We start from the raw sequence: 17115 nt of genomic DNA on the forward strand, positions 1-17115 counted from the left end.
GCACCCTGTGTTTACTGGGATTGGCTCCAGCAGACCCCCCGTGACCCTGTAGTTAGGATATAGCGGGTTGGATAATGGATAGATGGATATTTTTCTATTGTTAGTAAGTATTGGACAAGGAAATATTTGTATTGCTATTTTGATAACTTTTTGCTTTAATTTTTATGTGAAACTTAATATGAAATAAACATCTCTTGACAACATAAACAGTGTTGCAATAGCACATATTTTATTGTAGAAGAGTTGTTTAAGGTTACAAAATTCAACTAATGTGTTGTGGTATGCATGACTCAGTAGCAAAACCAGAATGCAGTTCCTAAACTGAAGCCAGCAAACTGCTATTCTCCAAGTTTAACTTTCACCACTGCTTTGCAAGAAAGGTGAGATCATAGTCTAAATATGAGGCAGTTACATACAACAAAGATCTAGAAAATAAGCAGGAATAAAATGGTGATTGAAAGAAACAATGAATCATTTAGTACTGCTGAATTAATCAACTAAAAGAACCACTCACATTCAAGGTTTGAAAGTAAAATTATAAAAATGTCTACCTTGCTGTATGCGACTTCTGCAGGGTAAGAAAGAGAGGAAAGAAACTTTTTCAATACTCAAATCTTTTAAAGTTTACCGATGACTATACGTCTCCTTTTTAGGTGGTTTTAAAAATAAACTGGCACACTTACATATTTATAACAGTAAAAAGAGATCAAGCAATGTTATTAAATAGATATCTCCTTAAAGCTTAAACTAGAAACTTTTCTAGGATATTCTTATTTTAAGTCTAGCTTACTAAACACATTGCTTATGCTCCAGTGAAAACACTGCTCACAAGAAAAATCAATAAAACTACAAGAGAACACAGATGTATTGCACCCTACATCTGCAATGAATTATTATTATTCAATACTAAAAAATATAGGAACTGAAGAACCTTACTCACCAATTAATCTATTTTTACCACAAGGCATTCAAAACACAATAATTAGCAACCAAATTCCATGGAATCAGACTCCAAGATCTTTGAAAATTGTAATAAAACTGCAAAAACTATCATCATCTTCCTATATATTTTGAAGGCTAAAATTAAAACATTTCTACATTTTTAAGAATATTGCTTCACTACACTATATTACAGTTGTATGCATAAAATGTAATTTGCGAAGAAGCTATACCTATACGATTTTAAGGCTATGTCACATTTAACTATCTTTCTAGTGATTTTCAGTCATAGCCTTCATTTATTTATTTATATAGTTCGTTGACTGCCGGCAGGTCCCCTTTAACTCTGCCCAGGGGAGGCAAGAGGGGAAACATTGCCGCACCCCCCTTCCTCTAGGAGGGGGGAGGGACAGTACGCACAGGTCTGCCCTTATATAGATTTACACGACCTTAATGAGTCAGAGGCAGTTGGTAGTGCACTCTTGTAAAGTCAAACACGTAATACGACATGCCAAGCAGCTTCATTACAACTAGTCTGAGATTCATTCTGATAAAATCAAAAAGGTTTTTGGTTTTGATTTCAATGTAAGGAATGGCCTCTGTGTACATGAGAAGTGGCAATCAATGAATGTTCAACAAGAAGCATAATTCATAAAATACAGTGGTGAGGAATAAGGAACGCAGGTGTTTTGGACCTCACAAACAGAAAAGAAGCTCATCTGTCTCAGGTCTCATGTTTTATGTATCACAAGAGAAAAGGGGAGGAGGAACAAAAGGGTCCCAGGCTTCAGCTGAACTTGCCATACCTGTTAACCCTTTGTACAGCATCAGCTCCTATTGGCTGTCAGAAAAGACAGCGCTGGAAGGTCAGCATTCAGTAAATGTCACAAGCCCAACAATTTTTAGTCATTTAAACTGACATGGTCTAGGGACAAGATGAGCAACTGCTGTCAAGAAGTCTGACATACCACACAACCAGAAGTCATGTAAAATGTTATGGGCTTTACATGCCAACATTCTATTATCTGCATCTATAATATGTAAATTATTATTATCTTCACAATCTCATATAATATGTTAAAATTATTGCAGACCAGCTCATACACTTTCAAAGTAGACTAAAAGCTTGGCAAAAATGTGATCTCTAAACTCACCTGTGGCACACCAAGGTGCTTGCTGACATTTTCAGATAAATAGATCAGGTCACCCTCAGAGGACAGAACCATTACAAATCCTGCAATGGCATTTAAGTAGTAACCATCTACATCGTCTTCTGCTTTTCGGCAGGAATCTGATGTGAAAATAATATCAAAGTCAAAATAAAAGTCAAAGAGAGCTCACTTTCATTAGTTCTCAAAAAGGAAATGCTAATTAAATTAATCTAGAATCAAATGATACATCAAGACTGGCAAATTTAAAAAATAATTAATCTAGTTATAGAATTCAAATAAGAGTAGACAATGCTTTTGAGCAAAGTTAAACTTCTGAACCTGTGATGCAGCTGAAATAAAGACTGGATCAATTTCATTACAACAAACTTCGAGATAATGTTAAAAATTATTATTTATTATGAATAGCATCCACTTTGCCTTTAATGATCCACTCTGCCTTTAAAATTAATCTATATCATGGAAAAACATACAATGATATATAAATGATTACATACATAAAGAAGCTCAATATACTCTACAACGCGCGTTTATGTGTTAAGTAGGACATAATCAGTTCACAGAAAATGAGATTTTCTAAAAGTCAAAAATATGCAATCCTTTCAAAACATGCCACACTGTACACGTTATTGTATTAAACTAGAATTAAATGTAGCAACATCAGAATCACTTAAAGCTTTTCTGGGTAAAAAACACAGGATACCTACCATTCTGCAAAATGCTCTTCATGCGTAGAAAGCTCAGAGTCAGCCTCATGATGGCAGCCTTATCCAGGTGAGAAGTCACACCCCGAGGCAGGGGTAGCGTATGCGCCAACTGGTAGAAGACCTCCGTCTCTTGGCTACGGCGGGAGCGAGCTGCATCACGTGAGCGCTCTTTCCGCAGCTCTGAACGTGGCCTACACAGGAGAAAAGGCAACACTTGAGATGAGCTGGGTAAGCATACTCAAAACAGAATCATATATCAATAAAGCTAAGTATTTCATTTCCACATTCTAAACAAAGATGTGTCTGTTAATTCAATTATAGGCAATGTTATTCTAGAATTTCAGACATTCATTTTGAATTTTATTTCCTTTTTGCATATTCCAAAGCTGCTGCATAATTTGTTGGAAATGAGAACTGAATTGTCACTCAAAGTAGTAAATAAACTATACTAACTGTACATGAGCATGAAACCCTCAGCAATCTACACACAACCCAAAAACTTCTGTTGTACTGCATTTCAACAGTCTATGTACCGGTAATCTGAAAAGGCTGCCTCAAGACTTCAGCTTTTAATATATAATCTGACTGCAGAGGACAAATTTGAAACTTTAATGACTAGTGACTTCTGAAAATAGCAGACAAAGTTATAAAATTACTTGAATGTTGCTAGACCTAAAATAAAAAAGACATAAAATTGCTAGAATGTGGCCAAGGAAATTACAACGTTGGACGTTTGATGCTATGTGGCAAAGGCAATATGCAAACAAACAGCTTAAAATTTCTAAAAACAGCATTAACCAGTGAAGCAAGTTTTACCCTCAAACTGTAGTTCATAACAATCTGTTATCAAGATAAAATGATGGAACATTTAAAGTAAATATAATCATCTACAGAAAAACACAATCCTACTAAGAATGGACAGGCTGCATAAACATTCCTAAGATGCAGTTTTCTGACATACAGTACAGTGGAACCTCGGTTTGCGAGCATAATTCGTTCCAGAAACATGCTCGCAATCCAAAGCACTCGTATATCAAAGCAAATTTCCCCATAAGAAATAATGGAAACTCAGATGATTCGTTCCACAACCCAAAACTATTCAATTAAAAATTATTAATAAAAAATATAAAATAAAAATACAAAAAACAAATTAACAAAGAATCATGGATTGGTGCGAGTGAGTTTCAAAAACTCTTGTGGAATTCTACCCAACAGGACGACACGTGGAAGAGCATCCCGAAGCAACTGCAGGCTCCCAGCGCTGTAGCAGTTCGCCATAAAAGCGAATCCGAAAAGATCGTTAACATGCTATAAGCGCCTGCCGTTGATGGGTGATACAAGGAACAAGGAACATTATAAATGCACAGGGCACAGTATTACTTGGCCACTATCCTGGGCATGACCCTGCCTGACTGCTGTGTCTGTGTATAGGAGAGTGGCAGATGCCACTACAATATATAACCGTGCTGTTCCTGTTTCAAGCTGAATAAAGCTGCTGTCGCTAAAGTACTAAGACTCAGCCTCGTGTTTTGGGGTGCAAGACAGGGACTCGCACATTACAACACACACACATGGTCACAATGCTATAGTAAACAGTATACGCTTGTACGGATGTTGACTATACAAGTGAGGCAAACCGACTGAGACCGAGCATGGGAGACGATTGCCCACAATCCCGCAGCAAGAGAGAGAAGAACCATCAGCTCAGTTGTGATCACGTGACGCTCAGTAGACAAAGCGTATACGTACTACTTGTATTGCAAGACCTCGCTCATTTATCAAGTCAAAATTTATTAAAAATTTTAGCTCGTCTTGCAAAACACTCACAAACCAAGTTACTCGGAATCCAAGGTTCCACTGTACTTTAAAAATGCCACTTCAACAATAATGAACCAATAAATAATCCTCACCGTGATAACTGGTAAATGCTGGATCACAAGATGACCAGTACTAACAGTTTTGGCAATTCATTCTGAGTATTTAAAATATTTTCAATCTCTTTCTCAAGGCAACAATAATAAAATACTACATGTTATATATATATAGTTTCTTAATATTCTGCAGCACAAGCACTATCAGGCAAAAGGTGATGATCAGGGTTAAAAGCAAGAGTCAGCAGAGAGGAGTTAACAGGCCACCATGTGGTTTACAGCCCAAAGTCTTAACCGCTAGGAGGCCACATAATGAAAGCAAAGGGTTACATAAACATACTTGTTGCATGAATTGATTTTTTTTTTCCCCCTTCAAAGGCTTTTTTTTGGCCTACTTTATGTGACAAATCACTTCCTATCTGTATTTAGCATATTGGGATTTAAAGCTTTCCTTGCACCAGAGATGTTGGATGTCTGAGATGTATTAACAACCTAGTAAAAGAAGTAATCACAGGCAGTACAATGTGAAAGAAAAATGTATTTCTGGTAAGCCATGCCTGCAAATTTGGTTCCTTTGCAAACCCTTGAGATGACTGTTGTCACATTTGAAACTGAATGCTCTATATCACATGGTACATTAATAGTTTGTGTGCTGTTGTTCTTCTTCTTTCAGCTGCTCCCATTCAAGGTTGCCACAGCAAATCATCTATCTCCATCTATTCCTGTCTGTTAAATAATTTTCTTCCATACCGACTGCCTTCATGTCATCTCTCACCACATCCATAAACCTCCTCTTTGGCCTTCCTTTTCCCTGGCGGTTCTATCCCCAACATTCTTTTCCCAATGTACCCCTCATTTCTCCTCTGCACGTAGCCAAACAAACCATCTTAATCGAGCTTCTCTGACTTGGTCACCAAACTGTCGTATCTGTGTTGACCCTCTAATATAGTCATTCCTAATCCTGTCTACCCTCGTTACTCCAAGAGAAAATCGTAGCATCTTCAACTCTGCCACTTCCAGCTCTGCCTGTCTTTTCATCAGCGCCACCATCTCCAAACCATACAACATAGCTGGCTTTGCTACCCTTTATCAACATTCCCTTTCACGCATGCAGGTACTCTTCTCCTATCACAGATCACTAATGCCACTCTTCTCCACCCAGTCCACCCTGCCTGCACTCTCTACTAATAATAATTCATTACATTTATATAGCGCTTTTCTCAGTTCTCAAAGCGCTATCCACACAGGGAGGAACCAGGAAGCGAACCCACAATCTTCCACAGTCTCCTTACTGCAAAGCAGCAGCACTACCACTGCGCCACCTACACCCCTCTGCCATACTCTCTTTTGCTCTGGGCTGTTGAACTCAAATATTTAAATTCATCTACCTTCACCACCTCTGCTCGTTGTAGTCGCACTCTTCCACCACCTTCCCTCTCATTCACACACCTGTACCTATTCTTACTCCTACTGTATTCCTTTGCCCTTCTCTACAGTGCATACCTCCACCTCTCCAGGTCACCTGAATTTGCTGTCTATTCTCACTACAGATCACAATGTCATCCACGAACATCATAGTCCATAGACTATGTCTGACCTCATCTGTCAATATGTCCAGCACCACTGCAAACTGGAAAGGGCTCAGAGCTGATCCTTGATATAATCCCACTTTGACCTTGAACCAGGCTGGCATTCCAACCACACACCTCACTATAATTACACTGTCGTCATACATATCCTGTACCACCCTCGCAAACTTTTCTGCTACTCCAGACTTTCTCATTCAGTACCATAACTCCTCTCTTGGCACCCTGTTATACGCTTAAATCATTTCAATATGTTCTCCAACTGAACCTTGGAGGTAGTCAAGTTTAAATACACTTGGTATATTGCTACATTTATAATTAGGCTTTATTTAGTAATAGTATTAAAAAACCCTGAACAGCTTAAATTTGCAGAATGTCGATAGCTCTTTAGTACAAAATAGCCTACAGCTAAAACAGTGAATAAGTGCACATAACCAGGATGTTAAAATAACAAATGGTTAAAAATCTGACAAAATAAACAGTAACTAACAACAAGTTCAATGTGATAAAAGACAAAGTAGACATTGAGAAGAGCTATTAAAACATTAATTCATCCAAACATGTATTCTTCCAACCAGCTAAATCCAGGTCAGGTTACAGGAGGTACAGCATATTTTAAGGGCACTACATACAAGGTAGGAATTAACTCTAAACAGCACCCAAAAATGCAATGAATTACAGCAGCAGTGTTCTCATAATACAAGCATATTGTATTATTCAAGGAGAAATAATCAGTCATCACACAGAGCTAAAGTAAGACTTAAGCCAAACTAACACTGATAAACAGTGGCTAAATGCTGTTTTCATTTCACATGTTCTCCATCGCTGAAGTGCCATACATGGCATTGTGTAAATATGTGCTATTGGCCATACATGGTTTGACAGCCGAGACCTATATTTGTTTATGGAGCAAATGCAATGTATGTGAAAATGCTGAAAGCATGAAGAAAACAAAGAACTGAAGAAATTACTAAACCAGACTTCTGTGTAGAGACTGACAATGTGTAGCCAAAGCTAAAGAAAATGCAGGCTAGGAGTCCAGCCAAAACAAACAGTGCGGTGCAGTATGGGTTGGCTGATTTAGAGAAGTTAGAAAAGTACTATCCACACAGTAAAGATGAGCTCACACTCACAAATGCCATTATCACAACAAATCTGAAGTCAGTGTCTGATAATATGATAATCATACTTTTATTTTCTCCATCCACACTGATATGACAGACTTGGTATACTTGAATTTCTACACTTCAGAAAGCATTTTCAAAAGGAATAATTCCTGCTGGTTGAAAACGTTGTTTGTGTGGATGGAATGCCAAAATCAGTAAAACAAAATAGGCCAATATAAGCCAAAAGGAGGTGCTGTTGCTTACACATTCCCCTTTTTCAGTCCAGGAAGAATCCACCTTCTCCCGGAAAGTGCCCAAAATATTATGCTGTCTCTCTCTCATTTATCACCCTGTATTACTGTGAACTAAGCCTAATTCTTGCTTGATATTCTGTTTTCAATGTTGATAAAATCTTTATTACAGTAACCGTCTACCATTTTTACATAACAGTGAATACTGCACCGACCAACCTGTCGAACTCCGGCTCTCTACATCCATCACTCATGAAGACTCTTAGATACTTAAACTCCTCCACTTGCAGCAGAGCCTCATCCCCAACCCAGAGAGGGTACTCTACCCTTTTCTGACTTAGAACCATGACCTTAGAGTTGGAGGTGCTGATCCTCACCCTGGCCATTTTACACTCGACTGAAAGCCCGCCCAGTGTGTATCTGAATTCACAACATAATGAAGGCAATAGCACCACATCATCTGCAAAAAGTAGAGATGTGATCCTGAGGTCACCGAACTCGACACCAAATCCATTTCTCTACTTATTATATCTACAGTTGGTTAGGACTAGTTCTAGAATAATACTGCTCCTAAACAACTACAGTCATGTTCCCATTAAAGTATTACTGTAAATCAGATTTTTAACAGATGTTCAGTTTTATGTAGTGCATGAAATTTCACAATGCTTCAGAAAAACACCAAGTATTCCTGAAAACAAATTCTGTACACTGCTGTCCAATGTTTAACCTGCTCATGTCAAACACTGTTCTTTGCTTCATGAGGATTACAACAATTGTGTTGTGTAAATAAATGATACAATGACTTGTTTTGATGGAAACTACCAAAAATGCCACTACAATTTACTGTATAACATTTCTGCAAGACAGGACACAAAACATTACTCGTTTCAGCATGGCTTATTTAAAAATGCTACACTCGGGCTTCTTTCCAAATTACAAAGGTTTCAATGCAGCCAATATTATGTTTTTGGTCAAAGTCCTTTATTGTGCAACAGATCAAGCACAATGGAAGCCATAAAAAGGAACTAGAGTGAAGCATTGTTCATTACTGAAGTTTAATCGTGCATTCACTGATGTCAATGGCTATACTTATGTTTCCCGATATTCTTATTTATGTTTAAGTAATATGCACATTTTAAGGACTATCTGAATAATGACTACTTAACTATTTGCATAAGAACTTTGTGCTACAATTGATGCACAAAAAATTCAAACTTTAGTGTTTAAGCATATCAGTATTCTAGCATAAAAAATATACATATATTGCATCTGCAACTGAATAAAAGCAATGGACAGCCAGTACTACCAGGTTTAACACATTTTATTTTCAACAGATGAAAAGAGACATTTACACTTTTGTCTGCTGAGTTGACAAAACACTTCTCTAAAAGTAACAAACCACATGTGCATACTACAGTTGCTTGTGTATGGATAGATTTGGAGCTCTGATCTGTTAATTAACAAGCATAGGACCAAAAATACAGTAAATGTGAAGATTTAGAAGCCGTCGACTGAACTCTGTCACCTTGTCAAACTATTATGTAACTCAAATAAAGAAAAACCGTGCAAACAGCTCATATAAAACATTGTAATGCACAGTCTTGACTTACTAATATAATTCACATTAAATTTGTTATCTCATTATTTCGCTTTGCTCGCCGCTCGTGTTGTGAAAAGGGTGACTGAATGCACGCTAAGGAGATGCAGTCGCTCCTCCGAAGCCCCCTTTTAAATGGTGATACAATGGGAAACAAATACATTTTTTTTACCTCCTCTGTGCTCGATCAGCTGGCTTGCTGCTGCTTGTGCCAAGCTGCGTGATCTGCATGTTGCGTAGCGCTTCGACCATTTAAAAGCCTGTACATCAGCTGTCCTTTTGTCTCACTACCTTGTCTCTGGACGTTAAAGTGTCTCCAAGAAAATCACATCTCGACCCAAGATTTTTTTTTCTTATAATAGAGAGAGAAACGTTTCCAGATAAGCAACATTTATTTATATAGTACATTTTCATACAATGTAGCTCAAAGTGCTTTACAGGATGACAAAGAAAAGTTACAAGAAAAGAAAAGCAATTAAGATAAGACAACAATATTAAAGAATAAGTAACAAAACAAGATAAGATCAAATGGCGGGAGGACAGAAAAAAGAAAAAAAAAAACTCCAGTTAGTTTGGAGAAAAAAAAATCTGGAGGGGTTTCAAGGCCAAAAGACCACCCAAACCCCCATTGGGCATTCTATCTAACATAATAGTCCTCTTTGATTTCATAGTTGAGATGATAGGATGAAATAAAAGTGCACCATATGGAAAAGTTTTGCTGTAACTGATAACTAATGTGAATGCCACAGAGAACAGATGGGCATTCTGGCTAGACTGAGATAAAATGGATGTGACAGGGGATGGTCAAGCAAAAGCTGGAGGCCAGGAGCAGCTCCATCCCTGATACGTTAGGTGGCAGTGGCCTGCTGGAGGTCTCCCAACTTGGACATTCTCAGGGTTTCATGGAAACTTGAATCTGGAAGTTCAGCCTTGGCGGGGTTCATGCCACAAGGGGGCGCTGTAGGGGGAAGACTACCTTGGTTTTTAAACAACCCAATAGTAGTCCCCACAAGTCATACTGGGTCACCAGAAGCTGTTCCGGGTCCAGTATAAAAGGAGGTGGAAGGAGACAAAAACTTTATATGGTTTTAGCACCAACTTTCACTGTTTGTGTGAGTGCTGGACTGAAAAATCCATTACTTGAACCAGTGACTGTGTTGGGTATTAAAGGGTTTGAGGCTCACTGGTGCCCCCAACTGGTTACACTGAAATATTCAAGCTTTAGTAATCATTCTAATACTTTTAAGCATACAAATTTCCCCTTGTACAAAGAACCACTCAATGGATAAAATTTTACATGTACTGTATTTCCATGTATTCATGTTTTCTCTTAAGATAGGTACTGAAATCATTCACAAATTCAATATTATGAAACATAAACAAGAAAATGCAACAACATAAACATGAATGTACATTTAGCTATACAAAAAATACATTCAATTTAGGACTGGCTATGCAAAACAGGAAAAAATGCAAGCTTCAAGCTTACGGTGGTCAAAACAAACCTCAGTTCTATCCTTCCTTCTTTCCAAAAGCCAGAAATCTGTCACATACTGCATCCCATCAGATAACTAATTATGTCCCAAAGTTTGATCAGTTTTCTTTTTCAGATGACCCAGCGCTAGGCTTGATTTCTTCAGATTAAGAATCGTGCATGTTATCATGAATAAATTAAGAACAGCAACCGTGTCAGGGTTATATTACATGATAGTGTTACAGGTGTATTAAGGATGGGCCACCACCATAAACAGATCCAGCCAATGACAGTCCTGTGGCCTGAAAAAAAATATGACTAAAAAGTGGTCTGTGGTCTTTGTAATAGATGTGCTACAGTATGCCAATTAACAGCTGTGTACAAGAACACAAAGTGTACAGCAGTCAATAATCTAACCAAATTCAAATCCTGACTTCATGGACAAAGGGAAGAAATAAAAACTAGAAGAAAAGGGACAAAACAAAAATGTTGACTGGCCTGATGAATTCTGTTTTCTATAGATTTATGGTGATGAGAGGACCACAATATGGTGAAGATGCATGTTATTTCATAAATCCACAGAGTTGGGAGATCATAAATGCAGACTGATGGTAGCAGTGTTAATGGTGTGAGCTATATTTTAATGGCAAGCAATAGCTCCCTTAAATATAAATAGACCAATGATGAATGCAATAGAACAGTGTTTCCCAAACTCGGTCCTGGGGACCCACTGTGGCTGCAGGTTTTTGTTCCAACCAGATTCACAATCAGTGATAATAATCAATAAAAACTGATCTCATTTAATTAGCTGGTCTTTTTAACTCTTCTCTTATTTTGCATTCAGAACAACAACAGTGTGGTTTTTACATTTATAAGATATTTAAAAATATTTCTATTTTTTTCTAAAGCTATATATGCTTATCTCTCTCTTGTTGTTTTCCTATTATTTTCCGCTTTTCCTGTGTAGTTTGCTGCCTTCATTTAACCCTAGTACTAGGGTGTTGTACCGTGTTAGCCATTATGAATGTAGAGAAAAGCCAAGCAAAATGACACCTTTTATTGGCTAACTAAAAAGATTACAATATGCAAGCTTTCGAAGCAACTCAGGCCTCTTCTTCAGGCAAGATGTAATCAAATTTTCAAAATTATCAAAAATTTATTTTGATTACATCTTGCCTGAATTTCATTTGTGAATTTCCCATTGGGATTAATAAAGTATCTATCTATCTATCTGAAGAAGGGGCCTGAGTTGCCTCAAAAACTTGCATATTGTAATCTTTTTAGTTAGCCAATAAAAGGTGTCATTTTGCTTAGCTTTTCTCTTCATTTAACCCTAATAGTGACAATTAACAACCAGCACAGCAGACACTCGGGATGATGAAAGCAGCAATGACTTCCAAGAGCAAAACGTAAAAAAGAAGTGGTGAGGCGGCCATCTGCTGTTATGCACCTAAAATCTGGAATAGCCTGCCAAAAGGAATTCGCCAGGCTAATACAATGGAGCACTTTAAAAAACTGCAGAAAATACATTACTTTAACATGGCCTTTTCATAACTTCACTGTAATTTAGTCCTGATACTCTGTATATCCAACTCATTATAATAACTATTCATGGTGGCTCTAAAATCTGTACTAACCCCTACTCTCTCTTCTGTTTCCTTTTCCGGTGTCCTTTTGGTGGTAGCTTGCACCAGTGATGGATTAAAAGCCAGAAGTCTGCATGACCATCATCATCAAGTCTTTCCAAGAGAACCCTCAATACACAGAGGACTACAGTGATCCCTCGCTATATCGCGCTTCGACTTTCGCAGCTTCACTCCATCGCGGATTTTATATGTAAGCATATTTAAATATATATATCGCAGATTTTTTGCTGGTTCGCGGATTTCTGCGGACAATGGGTCTTTTAATTTCTGGTACATGCTTCCTCAGTTGGTTTGCCCAGTTGATTTCATACAAGGGACGCTATTGGCAGATGGCTGAGAAGCTACCCAACCAGAGCGCGTATTACGTATTAAATAAAACTCCTCAAATATATTGTGAGCACAGGGGCTGTTCGCACCCCTAGAGGATACGGCCACTCCTCAAAAACGCTGAAAGATTACCTTCACATTGCTCTCTTCTTTGCTGGGCTTACATATGGCTACTTTATCAAGCAATATGCTTCCTGCACGGTGCTTCGCATACTTAAAAGATCAAACAGCATGTATTTTGATTTTTACTTCTCTCTCTCTCGCTCTGACATTCTCTGCTCCTGACGGAGGGGGTGTGAGCAGGGGGCTGTTCGCACACCTAGACGATACGGACACTCGTCTAAAAATGCTGAAAGATTACTTTCACGTTGCTCCCTTCTGTGCAGCTGCCTTGTGAAGCGACATGCTGCATGGTGCTTCGCATACTTAAAAGCTCGAAGGGCACGTATTGATTTTTGATTGTTTGTTTTTATCTGTCTCTCTCTCTCTCTCTCTCTCTCTGACATTCTCTGCTCCTGACAGAGGGGGTGTGAGCTGCTGCCTTCCTTGCAACTGCTTTGTGCGGCGGTGCTTCGCATACTTAAAAGCCAAACAGCCCTATTCATTTGTTTGCTTTTCTCTCTCTCTCTGACATTCTCTGCTCCTGATGCGCACTCCTTTGAAGAGGAAGGTATGTTTGCATTCTTTTAATTGTGAGACGGAACTGTCATCTCTGTCTTGTCATGGAGCACAGTTTAAACTTTTGAAAAAGAGACAAATGTTTGTTTGCAGTATTTGAATAAAGTTCCTGTCTCTCTACAACCTCCTGTGTTTCTGTGCAAATCTGTGACCAAAGCATGACAATATAAAAATAACCATATAAACATATGGTTTCTACTTCGCGGGTTTTCACCTTTCGCAGAGGGTTCTGGAACGCAACCCCCACGATCGAGGAGGGATTACTGTATTTCATTTATGTTAGGTAGAATGCCCAGAGGGGCCTGGGCGGTCTCGTGGCCTGGAGCCCCTGCAGATTTTATTTTTTTCTCCAGCCGTCTGGAGTTTTTTTTTGTTTTTTCTGTCCCCCCCAGCCATCGGACCTTACTCTTTTTCTATGTTAATTAATGTTGTCTTATTTTAAATTTTTTATTTTGTCTTTTATTTTTCTTTTCTTCATTATGTAAAGCACTTTGAGCTACTTTTTTGTATGAAAATGTGCTATATAAATAAATGTTGTTGTTGTTGACTTCAGTGTCAGACTCGCTAATTAGTAAATAATCAATGAAATAACCAGAACACCTGGAAAAGCTGAATGAAAATTACGTTGAAAATACTGTTAGCGATTTATAATATATATTAAAAAAAAAAAAAAAAAAAAAAAAACTAAATATCTCTCTATTCTTCTTCTTCTGGCTGCTCCCGTTAGGGGTTGCCTACAGCGGATCAGCTTCTTCCATATCTTTCTGTCCTCTACATCTTGTTCTGTTACACTCATCACCTGCATGTCCTCTCTCACCACATCCATAAACCTTCTCTTAGCCCTTCCTCTTTTCCTCTTCCCTTCCTAGCATCCTTCTCCCAGTATACCCAGCATCTCTCCTCTGCACATGTCCAAACCACTTGGGATGAGACAAGACTTTTTCAGAAAGTCATTTTCATGTCCCGCGAGAGAAAGAGTAGATGACAAAGTAGAACATCGTAAAGAAGTCAAAAGCAGCGCCATACACATGCAGAGCAGGTTATTACTCAGTGAAATAACGGAACAGCAAAAAACAGATTGAATATATTGTTCGGATTTAATCTTTAAGTCGGAGACTTGTAGATTGTCTAATTCATGTTGCCATCAGGGAAAAGTTGTGTTTCTTCCCAATGAAGAGGCCTATCTGCGAGAATTAAAAGATTTGTTGTTTGGTGAAAGTGAAATCCACATACGCTGTCACGCTTGGGTCACAGAGTTGCACAGATACACAGGAGATTTTAGAAACAGAAACGTTATTCAAACACTACAACCAAACAAATCTCTTTCAGGAATGAATTGAGCTCTGTGTGTAGTCGGAGGGGACAGTTCCGTCTGTCAATTAAAAGAATAGGGGCGCGTCTTCATAGGGGTGCGTCTCGGGAGAGGGACCCCCCAACAGGAGCAGAGGATGTCTGAGAGAGAAGAGAGACAAGGCAGTGAGACAAAAGGACAGCTGCTGTACAGGCTTTAAATGTTCGAAGCACCGCGCGAGATGCAGATCATGTGGCACGGCAGCAGCAGCTGATCGAGCAAAAAGGAGGTTTAAAAAAAAAAAAAATAACTGTTTCCCATTGCATCACCGTTTAAGAGGGGGTTTCAGAGGAGCGACTGCGCCTACTTGAGGTGCATTCAGCCCCTCTCTTCACAACATGAGCAGCAGAGATGCGAAGTAGTTGCAGTGTAGTAAATGCCTTGGGGTTGGCGAGTGAAGCCCCCTAGTTCCCCATATAAGAGTTTATTATATTTTAATAAAAATCTAAGAAACTTTCTTTGTAATTTCTACATTGACTCCAAAACACAGAAACTGGGAAATAATGACTCACTTAATTAGGCTACGAGTCCAATGAAAAACAGGAGTTGGTTGGAACAAAAACCTGAAGCCACAGTGGGTCCCCAGAATCGAGTTTGGGAATCACTGCAAAAAGACAGCCAGACAACCAGATATATCCCCTGTTGGCAACTATGTACTCATTAGTAAACGTCTTTATTCAGCAACATAATGCCACATTTTTTGCAAGGCTAATAAATATCTGGAATCGTTCCAGGAGAAAAATAATGAATTAAAAGCTTCTTAAAGTGGACACCTTATCTATTCCATCTCAGTCCTCTTGGCCCTCTAAAGGAGGAAATGGAAAAAGTTATATGGAACATAGATGCACCTTCAGGACATAGTGAACAGGACGTGGGCCAGCAGCCTCGTGCAGCACTTTCGACATCCTGCGGAGTTTGTGGCCAAATGTATTCTAGCTATTCTTAGAGCAAAAGGAAACCAACCAGTAGGTGTATCTAATCTAATGGAGTACAAATCCACATCTTCTTTTCAAACTATTGTAAACCAGTCTTAGTTCATTTAAATTATTGCAGGGTCCACTACACTGTTCACACCTTTGAAATTTGCTTCAAATTCTATTTTGTGTGCTTCCTGAAATGCTTTGTGATGGAGCGCCCTCCATAATGTTTGGGGCAAAGAAACATTTTTCCTCGATTTAGCCCCCTGCTCCATGTTCCTTCTATATGCTGAAAAGAAAACTTAAGAAGTCAAGCCCCTGAAACCACCAGGAGCTGAAGATGGCTACATTAGAGGCTTGGCAGAGCATCACCAGAGAAGATCCTCAGCACCTTGACTTCAAGCAGTCACTGCATGCAAGGCATATGCAAAATGTTCTAAATAAGACTGCTTTAATAGACCTTCCATTGCTGTGTCCCCAACACTATGGAGCCCCGAAAACTGGAGGGTGAAGTTGCAGGGGGTCATGTAGAAAAAGAGTTATTTCTGCATGCTGTGACCACAAATGTCTGCAAATACCCTTAAAGTCTACAATGTGCTCTTAAATCACTTCTAAATTGATTTGTAATTTCAAACTGTGAAGCAGAGGGGGAATTCAAGGAGAAATGTGTTTTTGTCCCAAACATTTTGAAGGACACTGCATATAAAAGCTTGATTGATTTAAAAACATGTTAGTGCTGCATAGGTAAAACACTGCAAATAGCTGTACTTTTACCTGTAAAGACTTAGTCTTTAAATAATATTGTGCAATTCATAACAAAATCATTTACAAAGCTGTTAAGGTAGAATAATCAAGTCGCAGAAACAAAGTAACAAAACAGCAGGCAGACAGTATCATAAAAGTTGAAATGGGACAACACTTAAAAAAAATGCAAAAATAAAAGTTTGTACGGATGTCTCAAATTAAATGCGGACAAAGTAGCTTTAAGACACAACAGTAAACAATCTGCAACTTTAATTTGAACGATAGGACAGGAGAAGGTCTAAAGGCCGCACAGAGGAAGTACAACAAAGCCACAATACATGAGAGTTTCCCACATAAGCTAAAGAACAGATGCATAATTAAGACAACAGATTCAACAATTTTCACAGAAGCTGCAACACCATTTGGTGCAAATACAAACACTAGCATAATTTAAGTCCAGTTTCAGAATTGCAATAGAATAGCTCTTAAATAATCAAAAACATTAAGGATCGATGTAGTAACTACTACTAATGTCCGAACCTACAAAAATGTCCTTCTTTACATAACTTACCTATCAGGAACAGTAGAATTATTTATTGGTTTGAATAAGCCTGAGAGTTTTGAAAAGAAAATTAAAGACTAAAAACTTCAAGGAAATAAAATATGCTTTCACAATTCTTTGTTATTTTTTAATACTTGCATTTAAATTGACCAAATATAACAAAAATAAAAATCACACATCTCCAAATAAT

At 38.3% G+C, this 17115-nt stretch overlaps 1 protein-coding gene across 2 annotated transcripts in view; it reads right to left on the reverse strand.

The window, feature by feature from the left end:
- hif1al (hypoxia inducible factor 1 subunit alpha, like) overlaps positions 1-17115 on the reverse strand; it is a 98013-nt gene that overhangs the window by 38158 nt on the left and 42740 nt on the right. For both annotated transcript variants that reach the window (XM_028795926.2, XM_028795935.2), the window contains exons 2-3: positions 2816-3006; positions 2094-2230 (exon numbers count right to left, since the gene is read on the reverse strand). In XM_028795926.2, coding sequence (XP_028651759.1) covers positions 2094-2230; positions 2816-3006 — 328 coding nt within the window. The remainder of the gene's footprint in view (positions 1-2093; positions 2231-2815; positions 3007-17115) is intronic.

This window comes from Erpetoichthys calabaricus, chromosome 1 (genome assembly GCF_900747795.2).
Source record: "Erpetoichthys calabaricus chromosome 1, fErpCal1.3, whole genome shotgun sequence".
NCBI lineage: Eukaryota > Metazoa > Chordata > Cladistia > Polypteriformes > Polypteridae > Erpetoichthys > Erpetoichthys calabaricus.